This window comes from Lepidochelys kempii, chromosome 5, assembly GCF_965140265.1.
Source record: "Lepidochelys kempii isolate rLepKem1 chromosome 5, rLepKem1.hap2, whole genome shotgun sequence".
Lineage (NCBI taxonomy): Eukaryota > Metazoa > Chordata > Testudines > Cheloniidae > Lepidochelys > Lepidochelys kempii.
In genome coordinates this window covers 101222930-101238525 of record NC_133260.1, presented here as the reverse complement: position 1 = coordinate 101238525, position 15596 = coordinate 101222930, and the positions used below count along the sequence as shown (strand labels likewise).

The 15596-nt window shown below is 43.0% G+C and overlaps 1 protein-coding gene across 4 annotated transcripts in view; it reads right to left on the bottom strand.

Annotated features, from left to right (window-relative positions):
* Window positions 1-15596, bottom strand: part of KANK1 (KN motif and ankyrin repeat domains 1) — a 170743-nt gene that overhangs the window by 50222 nt on the left and 104925 nt on the right. For all 4 annotated transcript variants that reach the window (XM_073345218.1, XM_073345217.1, XM_073345219.1 and 1 more), the window contains one exon: window positions 11371-11487. In XM_073345218.1, the coding sequence (XP_073201319.1) occupies window positions 11371-11407 (37 nt within the window). In that variant the 5' untranslated portion in view covers window positions 11408-11487. The remainder of the gene's footprint in view (window positions 1-11370; window positions 11488-15596) is intronic.

Genomic DNA, 15596 nt, shown 5'->3' with positions numbered 1-15596 from the left:
CAAAAATTGTGAATGAAAAGGAAAGAGGAGCTCCAGAAAGTTCCATATTCAAAATATTTGTTCTCTGTAAATTACCACACACAGCATATAGGGTACAGTACAGTAGTATAATAAAATAAAATGCAATAAAAGTCACATTCATAAAAAGTCAAACGACAGGACAAATAGGGAAGGGTTATCAGCAGGGCAGTAGCAATACTGTCCACTTCGGAGGGAAAAGATGTCTAGATGTTTGTAACTGGACAGAAATGAAGCGAGATGGATGTGAAACACCAGCATCGGTCACTCTAAATCCGAATTTTGGGATCTCTAATAAACTGGTTGTGTCCAAGCTCAGACCAGGATCCATCAGAACAAGTCTCCAGGAGGAAGTCTGTAATTTAAAGTCTATCCAGCCAACTAAGAACTGTGTTATTCAGACATTCCTACTATTCTATGCACCATGTGCTGTAATGTGTATCATATGGATAACAAGTTCAACCATTTATTTCAATAACTGTGATAGTTATAAATTTGGATGAAAGAAGAAGGAAGCATGAGTATGTTCACATACAAAGTTACATCCCATTGGGAGCAAAGTGGAATTTCATTTTAGGAGGAAAGATTACAAGATATGGGGGTAATGCTGACGTATGCAGTGTGAGAACTAACTTACTCCCTAGCACTGTTGAGAAAGCAAAATCTGGTAGAGGCTGTTTTTATGTAATCTTTGGTCTTATGTACTACACAAAAGGGTGTGGAGTGAGTAAATTATTACAATAGCTCAAGTAAGGACATTCCTTCATTCATTTCTGTTGCAGAATTATTAACTGGAACAAGATTAAACTCAGATATCAGGCACTAAATTACAAGCTGTAAACAAACTACTTCCATTAAGTTGATGGGTTTAAAAAGGCTAGAAAACAGTGACAATCCTACAGATAATTCCCAACCTCTTTTCCCAGGAGAAGCTCAGAGAAAAGTGTCAGGAATACTACAGAACAGTGCCAGAAAAATGTTTTTGTATCAAATGGATACAAGAAGATTTGGGACTCTTGTATCTGCACTTAACATTGTCAGGTGGTAAAAGCTCATCACTGATTTTGTTCCCCGCCCTGCAAGTCTCAGGAGAGTTTATTCTAGTGCTTCCTCTGAGACAACGGTATGCACATCTACTGCTGTCTCCTGTGTGTGCGAGATTCCTCATGGAAACAAATGAGTTAAACACATGTAACACACTTCACCACGGAGCCAGATTCTTTTTTTCAAATCAGTGCAAATCTGGAGTAACTCTGTTGACTTCAGTGGAGTTACTTTGGATTTACGCTAGTCTAAGTGAGAGTAGAATCTGAGCCACTCTGTCGACTTCAGTGGAGTTACTTTGGATTTACGCTAGTCTAAGTGAGAGTAGAATCTGAGCCATAGTGTCATACGAAAGTGAGAATCACATAAATTATCCAAAGTTTCACACCGGGCACTGTGAGCGTCCATGCCTCTATTGATCACAACCTCTGTGATGGGGATAGGGGACAGGTGGTCGTTCAGATACTTTAGTTCCAAGACCATTAATGATTTTAGAATGTAAGGACCTTTATCTTTAACTGGATTCAGAATCGGAGAGGGATCCAGTTCATCCTGTTAAGAGGCAGACCACACAAGAAGGACCAGTTGCAATCTCCATGCAGCGTTCATGGTCAGGACCAGGCAGAGTACACAGCAGAAGTCTGAGAAGTGAGAAGAGGATGATGACCACAGGTAAATCCACACTAGAGAGGAAGGGGAGTAGTCTTTTGGCTAACCAAAGATAGAAGGTATTTGGAGACAGTCTAGATATTTTGGGCGTCCAGGAGAAATGAGCAATTCAACAAGATACAGACTGCACTCCACCTTGGCTGCAATGCTCCCTGATATAGACTGTTAAGTAACTGATCCTGTCAGTTCTCACAGTGCTTTGTCCCTCCTATTGGCATCAATACCATCTTATCTGGCTTTATCTTCAGCCAGCTGTTTTTCATCCAGACTTCAATTTCCTCCCAAATAAAGGGACATCTGGGAGGGTATTATCCACACATGAAGAAACAGCTGAGCTTGGTCTACACAAGCAACTTATGTCAATATAACTGCATCACTCGGGAGCAGGGCTGTCCCTAGGTATTTTGGTGCCCTAAGCAGCCCCCCCATGGGGTCCCAGGCCTCCACGGGGGAGCTGTGTGGGGCCCCGCCCCAGGCCTCCATGGGGGGGGGGTGAGGCTGGCCCCAGACCTCCGTGGGGGGGAGGGGGCTGTGTGGGGCCCCGCCCCAGGCCTCTGCGGGAGTGGCCGGGCTGGCCCCCGGCCTCCATGGGGGATGGGGCCTGGCCACTTCCTGCAGGAAGTGGAGTGACCCGGCCCCAGCCTGCTCTGCTCCCCTGGCTCCCAGGCTTGGGGGGAGGGGGGAACCACCCCCCAGCACTCGCCGGTGGCGCGGCTGGGAGCCAGGGGAGTGGAGCAGGCTGGGGCTGGGTTGCTCCACTTACCGGTGAGGCCCGGCCGCTTCTGGAGTCCTCAGGGGAGTGGGGGCGGGGCTGGGGCAGAGCAGGGGTGGGGGGCTGGGGAGAGCCAGAGCAGGGGCTGGAGCAGCATCCAGCTGCGCAGGGCACCAGGAAATGCCCTACGCAGCTGTGTGCTTTGTGTATGGGTAAGGATGGCCCTGCTCGGGAGTGTGAATTTTCCACACCCCTGAGCAACGATGCAGTTACACCAGTCTAGCTCCCAGTGTAGACAGTGCTCTGTCGACAGGAGGGCTTTGCTGACATAGCTACCACCTCTCAGGGAGATGGAGTACCTATGGATATGCCCATGGGAGAAGCCTTCACGTCGGCGTAGGTGGCATCTTCACTGAAGCACTACAGCTGAGCTGCTGCAGCATTTTAAGTGTAGACAAGCCCAGAGTGTCATCAGCAACTAATGACATTTGTTTGTAAAATTACTGGGGAAGTTTGAGAGAAGCAACACTCATAGGAAGTGGAGGCAGGTGAGGAGAGAGACATCAGGACTGAGTCCTGGGACCCCAGTCCTTCGGTGAGAGCTCTCAGGAAAGAGAAGCCGTTGCCCATTATGACTCTTTGTGGTCTATCAGAAATGCATGCGCAAAGTCAGGCTAATGCTATGACAATACATTGCTGGAGAGGATGCAGTCGTGTCAACAGCACCCTTAGAGTCAAATAATTAGTGTGTAAGATACTAATATAAATCCACCCCAAATAGACAGGTAGGTAGTCAGCTATTAAAACATGTGTCCATTCAGAATTGTTTGAAATTTGCTCTTGAGGAAGATCTGGAATTGCTATGTAAGAGATGTTGGGTCTATGAAAATGTAGGTAAGTTTTGTAATGACATTGTGCTGTTGAAACTGCTTGAGGTGCATTCAACCCTCCACCCCACTAATGTCAAGGTCTCCACCCTAGTTTGTTTTAAAGTGGTGTGCATCAAGGTGAATCAGCACATCTCCATAGGTGAGGCACTGATAAGGTACCGCTGTATAAATTTTGCGGGTACTGCTGCAGTCTGCCTATCCATGGAACACAGAAAGAGATGCAGCAACTCAGCACTGTTCTCTTGCTTGGAAGCAAAGGTGACAAATCAGTAGCCAAAAAAAGAGGAAGCATTCAATTTATTCTCTTTCACTGTAATCATGACAGGATGCATGCCTATCGCACTCTGAATGCTGAAGGAAAGGCAAGCCATAGCTACATATTTATACTGTGAGTCACACTGTCTGACTGAACCAAACCAGCACTGGTTGGGTGACTGGGTTCAACAAAAATATGAACTCATCTGAACCTGATTAGCTCATAACAATCGCACTAAGCAAACACTATGGAGTTTGAACTAAGGGTACTCAAATTTGCAGAATCAGTAGCACTGCAACACTACTCTGGAAAAGCCTGTTCTCCAGGAAACCATCCCTGGAGCATAGAAGAATGCTAGCAGTTGTCTATATGCCTGCCATTCCCAGCGGTCATCCATGATGTTCATATTAGTGAAAAATGGTACTGAAGTTGCAGATTTCATTACAGAAGCCAAATGTCTTGAGTTGCTAAGCTCTTGAACACTCACTTCTGCTAATCTCAATTCAGTGCTGAAATTCACAAAAAAATTATGTATTTTAACTTTAACCTAGATGACAAGAAAAACAACTGCCTTCCTAAGAGAATCATCACACAACAGATTCCATTAACACTCTAAAGTTCTATTACAACCTAGTTTCTCCTTAACTAGCGTACATTACAAGTCCTGACCCTGCAGGGTCTGCCAGAGGTTTGTGCTTAGTTGTACATGGTTCTTTATGAGGAGTTTCTGTAGGCTTAAAAAAATAACCAGGGAAGCTACTGTAATGATTTATCATAAAAATACCTTGGTAGCTCAAGCAAACTTGTAAGCAATGGAGAACATGCCTATAAATATTTTGTAAAATTTCCTAGAAATCAGTGGGAAGTTTTGCATGATAAAAAGAGTGCAAATGTTCCTTTAAAATAGCCATACTTTGTAAATGTAGCCTTAATGTAAAGGCTTAATAAATGATTAATAGACGTTTTAATCAATGGCTGATCAATTATACACTGTTATAGAGCCCAACAGATGAGATTTAAAAAGTAATGCTAGATTCTTTTTGGCATTGGGTACCTTTATGGTTCAAATTTTCAAGCCTCTTTTTGCAACCATGAGGGCTTGAAACTTTATTATGATTATTTTTTTATTAAAAAAAGTAAGCAGAGATTCTCCCAATCAGATGATCCCAAGAGATGGAGCTTTTAGAAAAACTCCCAAGACTTGGAATAAAAATCACAAGAGTTGGCAACACTTTCCCAAACCTTTAGTACAGTTTATTCCTGTAGAGCTGGCTACTCTTTTCCTCATGCACTACTTGTGCCCTGCTGCCCCTTTAAATCTAGAATGTGCCAGCGTGCTCCTGCAAAATCAGGTCTCTAAAACCTAGGGCTTGAATCCATGTCCTGCTCAAGTCAATGTGAGATTTCAGTGGGTGTTGGATTAAGCCATTAGAGAACAAACACTGCCAAGTGGGCTGGTAGTTTTTACTGTTTTCCCTTTAGAGTCGGGGAACCTCGATCAGTTGTATTTGAGAGCTAGCTGACTATCAGATTTCAATATTTAAAATTAAATATAAATAAAGTCAGGGGAACCTGATAAGCTGCTGTTTGGAAGCCTGTACTCTAGAGCTCTAAATAAAGGCTTGGTTGCTTATATGAAGTAGGTCTCCAAACCTTTTTAAGGTTACCCATCATTAACTCTCACTGGATTACACTGAATGCTCCGAGGGTATATTCCTCTACGTATGGAGGAAAGTCAGTTGGGGGATTATATTTAAAATTTCACTCAACCAAAAAAGATTCAATACAGGATCTAATCCATATTCTCAGAGCTTTCAGCTCACTTGCATGTAGAAGACAACCCTCCAATTAATTTACCACACCCAGGAGAGTATACAACACCTGTGCTCCAGCTCCAATCCCAAGAAGACTGGAAAGTGGGCATGGAGCAGAAAAAGGAGAGGGGGAAAGGGAAAGGAGGAAGAGGAAGGATGATCCAGCGGATAGGGCTCTAGCCCAAGACATGGGAGATCTAAGTGTAATTACCTGCTCAACCACAGGCCTCCTGTGTGACCTTGCATATATCACTTGATCTCTCTGTACCTTAGTTTTCTATCTGTAAAATGGAGATAACAGCACTTCCTTCCCTCCCAGGGGCTGTGAAGATAACTACATTAAGACTGATTTATTTATTAGGTGCTTGAATGCAGCTATTTTTTCAGCTTCTTCTTCTTTTTCTCTGGTTCACTGTTAGTGCTCAGCTCTGTAGTCTGATTTGAAACATCACTTAAGTGGTGTTCCAAATCAGACTACAGAGCTGAGTACTAACATTAAGACTGAGGCACTCTGATTCTACAGCAATAGGGCCCTGTAAATACCTGAGACAGAAAACCTTGCACTGAAAGTAAAACAGGCAAGGAAGAAGGTCAGATAAGTTTGGAAAATCTCCACATCTTTTGGAAAGAGGTTTTTAGAGGAAAAATATTCTAAAAACAATGAAAAGTTATAGAAAAAATTTAGCCGGAAGGAAAAAATACAGAGAGACAAGGAAGGTGAAGTAATATCTTTTATTGGAAGAGCTCTGAGTGGCTCAAAAGCTTGTGTCTCTCACTAACAGAAGTTGATCCAATAAAAGATATTACCTCGCTCACCTTGTCTCTCTAATATCATGGGACTTATCTGGGAACAACACTGCATATGACAATGGAAAAACTAAAGACATTCAAACCCCCACCAGAAAAAAAGATTAAAAGCAAAGAATAAATTGATTTGGGCTGTGGCAAAATTGCTGCCCCAACACGTCCCCTCCTGGCTGGATGTGGCACTGGGGCAGCTGTGCCTCAGTGCCCCTCCATTGTCCTGCTCTAGTCATAGGCGTGTCCTGACCCTCCAGCCAGACCAGGCCCCTTCCAAGGCCACAGAGTCCTTTAAAAAGTCCAACAAATGTATACAAACCAAACCTTAAGCCCAGCTGGGCACAGCTGGCAGCCACCTCCTCAGGAATCTCTGCTGCTCTAGACTGTCCTCCTGTCTAACCACGGGCTTCTGTGCCTGGATCAAGCCCACAGCCTAGTGGCTGGGATATACCTCCCCTCACTCAGGGGTTCAGAACGGCTACAGCTTTCCAAAGCCCTTATCTCTAGTGAAGCTTCCAGCTTGAGAATCTTGTCAGTTCTTCTCTGCTTCACAGCCTTCTTTTGGGCTGCTTCCCAGAGGGAGAGAACTCTCCACCTCCACTCCTCTGGGTCTCCTCCTCGAACTGGGCTCACCCAGCTCTTTAAGGGGAAAGCAAACCAGCTCTTCTTCAGCTGGGCGTTCTCTCTAGGTAGGCCTGTCCCTTTCAAACGGGTGAAAGTGTAACCCACAGACCTTCTGAGTGTGGTGCTCTGTCCCATCTAGTGGCACTGAGACCACTTAGAGAGAGAGATAAAATGAGTCTGCTCTACAGCCTTAGCTAACAGGGGACTGGCTTTTAGCTCATGTGATAGAAGTTCATGCACTATGCTTCAGAGACCCCAGTTTGATCCTTCCCGCTGACAACCGGGGTCTGTTGGCGTTACACAAGCAGGTGGGTTAATTGGCTTCTCAGGCCCATATTAAACCATTCACAGCATTTGTGGGGTACATACCCCATAGCCAATGCTACCATATTATTATACAGATTCCTGTGGCTTTACCTATTGCACAGCAATACAAGGATGCCTTTAAAATTTTAACAGTTCCTCTCAAATTGACTTTGGGTTGCAGGAAAGGTATTTTCCTTCCTAAGCATAGGTGCATGGCATGCTTCTGCAAGCTCTACATGCAAATTTGCAGAGGTATCAGTAAGAAGAATTATGATTAGTTTCGCTCTTTGTCTTTGAGGAGAGCACAAGGTTGAATCATGATCCCCTTGATCAATTCTCTAGCAGTGTTTTCTAGCTTTGTTGCATTGAAGGGATAGTGTAATTTTTTGGGTATTCATTGCACTAGTAAATCCCCTTTCATATTATGGGATTTGTTGCTCATCAGTGTACCTGAACCAAAACTAATTTGTTTAAGTTAAAACAGATCAGAAAGCAGCTAAAAGAATCAAGACTTTTGTATTCAAAATAAAGCATTAAAGGTTTTTCTGTGAGGGGCACTGGAATTACTTCCAAGGAACCCCCCATATTGTAAGTTTCAGTCTAGGACGAGTTGTGACATTCCATTAACGGGTTTAGTGAAAACCTTGATAGACTTAACTGCAAAAGTGCCGGTGGGGTCACACAATATTGCTTCTGTGTCCATTAAGGCTGATTCATAAACCAAGTAATATTTGCTGTAAACTGAACCCAGAGGGTGGTGAAGACACTGTTACTAATCTGACAAATAATCATTTTAACTGTCCTGCCTTTCAGTTGCTTGAACTTTGTTTAGAGTCACTGGTTGGTATAGGGACACTGACTGAGGCTGAACTTCCACGTAGCTCCCCACTTAAGCATGACATTCACAACTGAGTGCCTGCTGCATGCAGCTGCTCTGACAAGTGCATTAGGCCGCTATGCACTTCCCCAGCACCTTCATACCCACTGAGTTTAGAGACCTATTCAGTCAGCACAGAAACCCAAATCCAGTTTAGGACTGATTTCTACAAAGTGAAGAGTTGAGAGTACTCAGTGCCCCACATGAATCCTCAGTGAAACAAAACAGAAAACTTATTTCCTGTAAAGAGAAAAGAAAGCCATGTACCTCTCTCATGGTCATCTGCAGCAAATTAGGCTCCTGAACAGACTATACATTGATGTTAGTGAGACCTAAAGCAAGAATTAAAAGCGAGTCCCTATTAAAAACTCATTTCCTTTAACATCAGAGGATGATTAACTAAGCTTATCGTTCATGCAAAAAAACTTTTGTAATGCAGATGAATACTGTGCAACAAAACCAAAAGAGGAATAATTAAAAACTTGACTTTAGTAATTTATCAGCAAACTGAACCACTGACAGACAGGTTTGAATTCCATTACAGTTCCAGTTATTTATTAGCCATATTTAAAGTACACCATCTTTGCTGAAATATACAAGAACTATTAAAATTTATAATCAACAACCTTTCTCACAGCTAGCTTTCATGATAAAATTATCATTTGCTTTGTAGATGGCCTCACATGCACAAACAGAAAATATTTATAACTAAATGTATTTTCATTTCAATGCATATTTTTCAAAAAAGTTCTCAGAGTACTTGTATATACATGCTAAATAGAGTGAACCTTTCCTACAAACAAACCTGAAAACTCCCTCAAGATCTTGTCTGCAGTTGCCAATCTGTAGTATACCAGACAGGCTCAAGTATTCAGAAAATTAAACAAAAGGACACAGTAGGCATACACATTTAGTAGTCTCAGTACTCACATTGGTAAATTAGCAGCTAAAGCAAAGCACTGTTCTTTAATCACCTTGTAGATGATGATGGTTGAATTTGTGCTCAAAGCAGTCAAACTATTTAAGTAGCATAAATCTAGTGCTGAAGCTCATTACACATCTATCTAGTTCTTTTCCTGATGACAACTGATTCAGAGGGTATTGTGTGCAGAAAATCTCCACCTCTGAAGTTTCTTTTCCCTCTTAGAACACTGTGCAATTAAGAAACCTGCTTTAATATGTCCAACGCCCAGATGAGCAGGAGTTAAAGGCAATCTTCCTCACTCAGCACAGCAGAATAGCAAATCATATATGTCTGTAGTCCAGCGCTTAACCCATTGTGAAATACTCAAGGACTGGAGAAGCATGCACATACAAAACTAAGTGTTACACATTAGAACTGTGGCCTCAAGGGTTTATAAAGCAGACAAGTCCTGACAGTCCTTTATGAAGCAGTGGAACAGTACACATCCTAACTTTCTGTTTTGACCCAATTGATCATACTTGCTCTTAGTAAGGGAGCAAACCGTTTCTACTCTGCATTGAGTCCTATTTGCATACCAGTCTCAAAACTAAAGATTCTTGTACTAATATATCCCCATTTCAAACATTTAGCTTCTTATAAGTTGAAGTGTCAACAGACTATCACCATTTTCTGTTATTAGACAATTTTACAATACAAATAATTAAAAAGTCAATTAGCTATAGTCAAAAGTAAGCCTGATGCACTGAATCTATACAGAACATTCCAAACATTTTTTAGGAGTGAATAATTCTGCCTGGCCTGAATCAAGAGCATTTAAAAAAAAAAAAAAAGCCAAAACACGCGAGGGTGAGGAGCTAACCCTGTACTCTTGTGTCTAATTCAGAATGCAAGACTTTTATAAAGCTTTTTAAAAATTAACTTTGTATTTATGTTTAGAAAATTTTACCCACCCACACAATATAACTTTTTTGCTTTATATAACAAGAGAAAACACTCCCTTACCATGTGATAATCTTGAATGTGGGTCAATCTTTTCAAAATAAAATTTTTTTAAAATGAAGTCGTTTCTGCTATCACTGTGTTTTAAGGCTGAGTTTACCAGTGACAAACAATTATCAGAAATTACTGATAGCTTCACTTTTAATAAAGTTTTCCATCTATCCTACCAGTCTGTTAGGATTGGGCCATCCTTTCTCATCTCTTTGCACAACCAAAGACAACTGCACTCCTTTTTGCTCAGAGAGAAAACTTTCTAGTCCTTTGTATTGATGAATTCTATAGCAAAATTCTATAGCAAATATAACTGATGCAGCCAGTACCTTATGGATTTCATACTAGTCCTATAACAGAAGTTTCTAAAGTTGTACATTGCCAAACAACATGTGTATCAAATACAAATACTGTCCCTGTCAATATCTATTAGACTACATTTCAACAAGCACGTGTGAGTCCAGTAAATACTTTGTATGATCTTTAAAATAAGAGGAACTTGATTTTTGACTCACCAGAAAGAGAAGTTTACAGTTTCACATGAATGCCATGGGAAAAAAACGTAACACCCTTCCCACCTAACCAAACCTCAATTTACATGCCCATGCTGCAAGCATACATACATACATACATATATTAGAAAAACTTAGTGCATTGATGTTAAAGTTTCTGCCTTGTACCCGAAATTCTCCATGTAGTCCGTGCTGAAGGCCTGCCCGTAGTATGCTAAAGTCATGTTTGTGGAATGCCCCAGAGAGCAAGAAAATATTGACATAACAGTGAGGAAAAGCGCTGTAGCACTTTTATCAACTGTCCTCTAATCTCTGACCCCTTCTGATCTATCAGCCTTATCAATAACCCTTGAACATCCCTTGGACTCAAATTTTAAAGAGTACCGAGACCCAAATAAATGTGCATGGATCTTCATAGCCCAAAGAAGGGAAAGTAAAATGAATAATTAAAATTTATTCTAAATGATGGTGGAAACCAAAAGAAGTATAGTTAGACACATAAGGGATGTTTAACACCATAGGCTTCCGATGTCACACATGAGAGCTCTTCAGGCCTAAAACTCCACTACAACTATAGCATAATATCCATTTGTTTTTCTGCAGTGAAACTCTATGAGGCAGATCCACCTCTAGTGCAAACTAGTGCAGTGCAGTTACTTCCGTGCAGCTAGGCTGATTTACACCAGGTGAGGATCTGTCACTAGAACCTTAGTTCGTATGTTCAAGCTAGGAGAGCTATTTGCAAAATACCTCAAAAGAGGAAACAAAAATAACTAAGGAGAAAAAAAACAAACATTCATCTATCAGGAAAACACTTTGAAATATTTGTTTAGAGTCATTTGCACCTTGATCTTTCTCACAGATTCACAATTTTATAGAAAGAGAGTTTAAAAACACAACGCAATAGGGAAAAGCGTCCCAAAGTTAGTTACCTGAGGTACTGCCACTAATATTCGCTGGGTAGGCCATGTTTGTTCACTGACAAATCCAGAAATATGTTGTTAGGAGTCATGCAAATTTCATGCATCAAGTCCAACCAGACATGCAACCTGAAACAACAAGAAAAAGGCAGTTAAAATTTGACAGTTTTAGACAGCACTGTATGGAGTCTCCTTTTCAGTATATAGATCCAATAGCTGATCATTTTGAGTGTCCGAGGGCTTATCTTCAGTAAAAAGTTAACTTGCATGTTGCCCTTGATTGGAGTCCAGTCCACCCAAGATACCCTTATCTCAAGCACGGTGGTGTTTTAATTCAAAGTTGGCTGGCTTGTCAGGTGGGATAGGCCGAAGCCTAGGTGTTGCCAACACATGATCTACTATAAACAGGACCACTATGCAATGTGGACTCAGGGTTAAAATATAAGCATTAGGATTTCTAACTGCTTTGTCTACACAGGATTTTTAGCAATTTTCCCATGCTGGTCTAGCACCAGAGTAGCAACATCAGTGCTGACAACGGCGGGAAGGGTGTCGACCGAGCAGGTGATTTTTATCACCATTGTCTAAGCAGGGTTAGATAACCTGGTGGTAAAAACACCTAGAGCACATGAATGCTAGAGCTCCCACAGTTGCTGGCATCAGTGCAGCTGCACCTGTGCTAGACAAACTGTGGGAGAATGACTGAAATTTCTCAGTGCAGATGTAGCCTAAAAGAGGATCCTACATGTCTCAGCACAGGAGAGGTGGCCAGGAGACATGTGAGGTAGGGATACCCCTACCCACTGCTAATCACCCATGCCATATGGATGCCTTGGGAACCTGGGTAAATGTACCAAGTTAGGAAGGATTTACACCGGAGACCAGCCTAATGCACAGCAGATTCAATAAAGCGCAAAAGTGGCTTAAAGCTGGCTGTCCATTCTGGGCCCCCCCTCAGTTGCAAACGCCCTCCTTGGCTGCGGCAGAAGATCTGGGCCATTAATTTTAACCTGAGGGCCAGGGCTGGAATAGCATTCTGTCTCCTCTCCCATACTGCCTTCTGGTTCTATAATTTCAGCTTTTTGCGGGGTGGGGTGGGAGGGAGCGGGGGGGAGGGTAAGAAACATCTCTCTAGCTGTTATGTTTGTGAAGAAAACGTGACCAAAGTGCCAATGATATAGAGCAGTGGTTCCCAAACTTGTTCCACCACTTGTGCAGGGAAAGCCCCTGGCGAGCCAGCCGGTTTGTTTACCTGCCGCGTCCGCAGGATCAGCCAATGGTGGCTCCCACTGGCTGTGGTTCGCTGCTCCAGGCCAATGGGAGCTGCTGGAAGCGGCAGCCAGTACGTCCCTCGGCCCACGCCGCTTCCAGCAGCTCCCATTGGCCTGGAACAGTGAACCGCGGCCAGTGGGAGCCGCGATCAGCCGAACCTGCGGACGCGGCAGGTAAACAAACCGGCCGGCCCACCAAGGGCTTTCCCTGCACAAGCGGCGGAACAAGTTTGGGAACCACTGATATAGAGGTAACTGAGTTTGCAGACAGCCTGAAACAACAGCTAGAGAGATAGGGCGGATGAGGTAGTATCTCTAACATCCTGAGAGCCACACGGCTACAACACCACTGCATGGAACAAATAGGTTTCAGAGTAACAGCCGTGTTAGTCTGTATTCTACCAGCAGGAGAGTGAATTTGTGTGAGGGGGTGGAGGGTGAGAAAACCTGGATTTGTGCTGGAAATGGCCCACCTGATGATCACTTTAGATAAGCTATTACCAGCAGAACAGTGGGGTGGGAGGAGGTATTTTTCATATTCTCTGTGTATAAATAAAGTCTGCTGCAGTTTCCACGGCATGCATCCGATGAAGTAAGCTGTAGCTCACGAAAGCTCATGCTCAAATAAATTGGTTAGTCTCTAAGGTGCCACAAGTACTCTGGTTACAGTGTGTGTATGGTAACACCCATTGTTTCATGTTCTCTGTGTATATAAAATTTCCCCTCTGTATTTTCCACTGCATGCATCCGATGAAGTGAGCTGTAGCTCACGAAAGCTTATGCTCAAATAAATTGGTTAGTCTCTAAGGTGCCACAAGTACTCCTTTTCTTTTTGGAACAAATAGCTGTAAGGTGAGGTATTCCATTCACTTCAATAAGTGCCAGTGATGATAATTTAGAGGTCAACATGGTTAGCTATTTTGCTACTCATCAAGGTATATTAAAGGGGAGGAGAGGGGAGACTCTTACCAAAATCTACACAATTTACTCTGTGTGCTCGGGTTATTTTGGCCCCACAAGTTGAGTAGGTTTAGCAAGAGTACCACCACTTATTCCCTCCCAGGCCCCAGCTAAGGAGGAGCCAAGCCAGCAGAAGTTCAGCAGGGCATCTGACTGAGTCCCACAGAGGAACCCAGCAAAGCCAATGGATGTATTAGAACTCCAGTAAGGGGGAGAAACCAAAAAGAGCACAGCATGTGTGATCATATTTTTAACATCTGCACAATCTGAGAGTGTCATCTCATTTTGTCGTCTCCAATGGGTGGAGTTTGGAGTAGAATCATAGAAGATTAGGGTTGGAAGAGACCTCAGGAGGTCATCTAGTCCAACCCCCTGCTCAAAGCAGGACCAATCCTAACTAAATCATCCCAGCCAGGGCTTTGTCAAGCCGGGCCTTAAAAACCTCTAAGGATGGAGATTCCACCACCTCCCTAGGAAACACATTCCAGTGCTTCACCACCTTCCTAGTGAAATAGTGTTTCTTAATATCCAACCTAGACCTCTCCCACTGCAACTTGAGATCATTGCTCCTCGTTCTGTCATCTGCCACCACTGAGAACAGCCTAGTTCCATCCTTTTTGGAACCCCCCTTCAGATAGTTGAAGGCTGCTATCAAATCCCCCCTTGCTCTTCTCTTCTGCAGACTAAATATAAGCCCAGTTCCCTCAGCCTCTCCTCATAAGTCATGTGCCCCAGCCCCCTAATCATTTTCATTGCCCTTTGCTGGACTCTCTCCAATTTGTCCACATCCTTTCTGTAGTAGCAGACCCAAAACTGGACGCAATACTCCAGAATACTCACCTCGATCTACTGGCAATGCTCCTACTAATTCAGCCCCATAGGTCGTTAGCCTTCTTGGCAACAAGGGCACACTGTTGACTCATATCCAGCTTCTTGTCCACTGTAATCCCCAGGTCCTTTTCTGCTGCTTAGGCAGTAGTTCCCCAGTCTGTAGCAGTACATGGGATTCTTCCATCCTAAGTGCAGGACTCTGCACTTGTCCTTGTTGAACCCTATCAGATTTCTTTTAGCTCAATCCTCCAATTTGTCTAGGTCACTCTGGACCCTATCCCTGCCCTCCAGAGTATTTACCTCTCCCCACAGCTTAGTGTCATCAGCGAACTTGCTGAGGGTGCAATCCATCCCATCATCCAGATCATTAATGAAGATGTTGAACAAAACTGGCCCTAGGACTAACCCCTGGGGCACCCTGCTTGATACCGGCTGCCAGCTAGACATCGAGCCGTTGATCACTACCCATTGAGCCCGACAATCTAGCCAGCTTTCTATCCACCTTATAGTCCATTCATCCAACCCATACTTCTTTAACTTGCTGGCAAGAATACTGTGGGAGACCATATCAAAAGCTTTGCTAAAGTCAAGATATAGCACGACCACCACTTTCCCCACAAATACCTTCCCTTGACCCCCTACTGACAGGTCCCCTGTAAACTAGTCATATGTTTCCAGTTACATTTGTTTTAAATACTTTGCTACATGAGTAAAGTTTTAGAACACTAATCAGAATGAGCAAAAAATCAGATGATGCTTTAGAAACTCATTTGAAGCACGAAACAGGCAAATCACACTTGTTTACATTTAGTGAAAATTACAACAGTTGTGTTAGCAATTATTTGTCCCTTGTGACGTGCATGCAAGTATGTTGTTTCCCAATAGGGCTTATGTATCTTATTGTTGCATATCTAGAAAGAGAGGGATAAACGGACTTAGCCATCCATTTTCTGAGAAACAAAAAGAACCTCACTGCAACAAGTGTTTACCATTTATGATCTCCTATGTGGAAGGAACTACAGACTAGGGCAATACTGTAATAAGCAGGGAAGTTAAAAAGTTGTTATATGGGCGAAATGAACAAAGGTTATGATCACAAAATAATAATGAAAGCATCCTAGACAGCCTGCAAAGCAAACACACACAGCTTCTGAGGTCCCAGATGTGGCCTGTTGT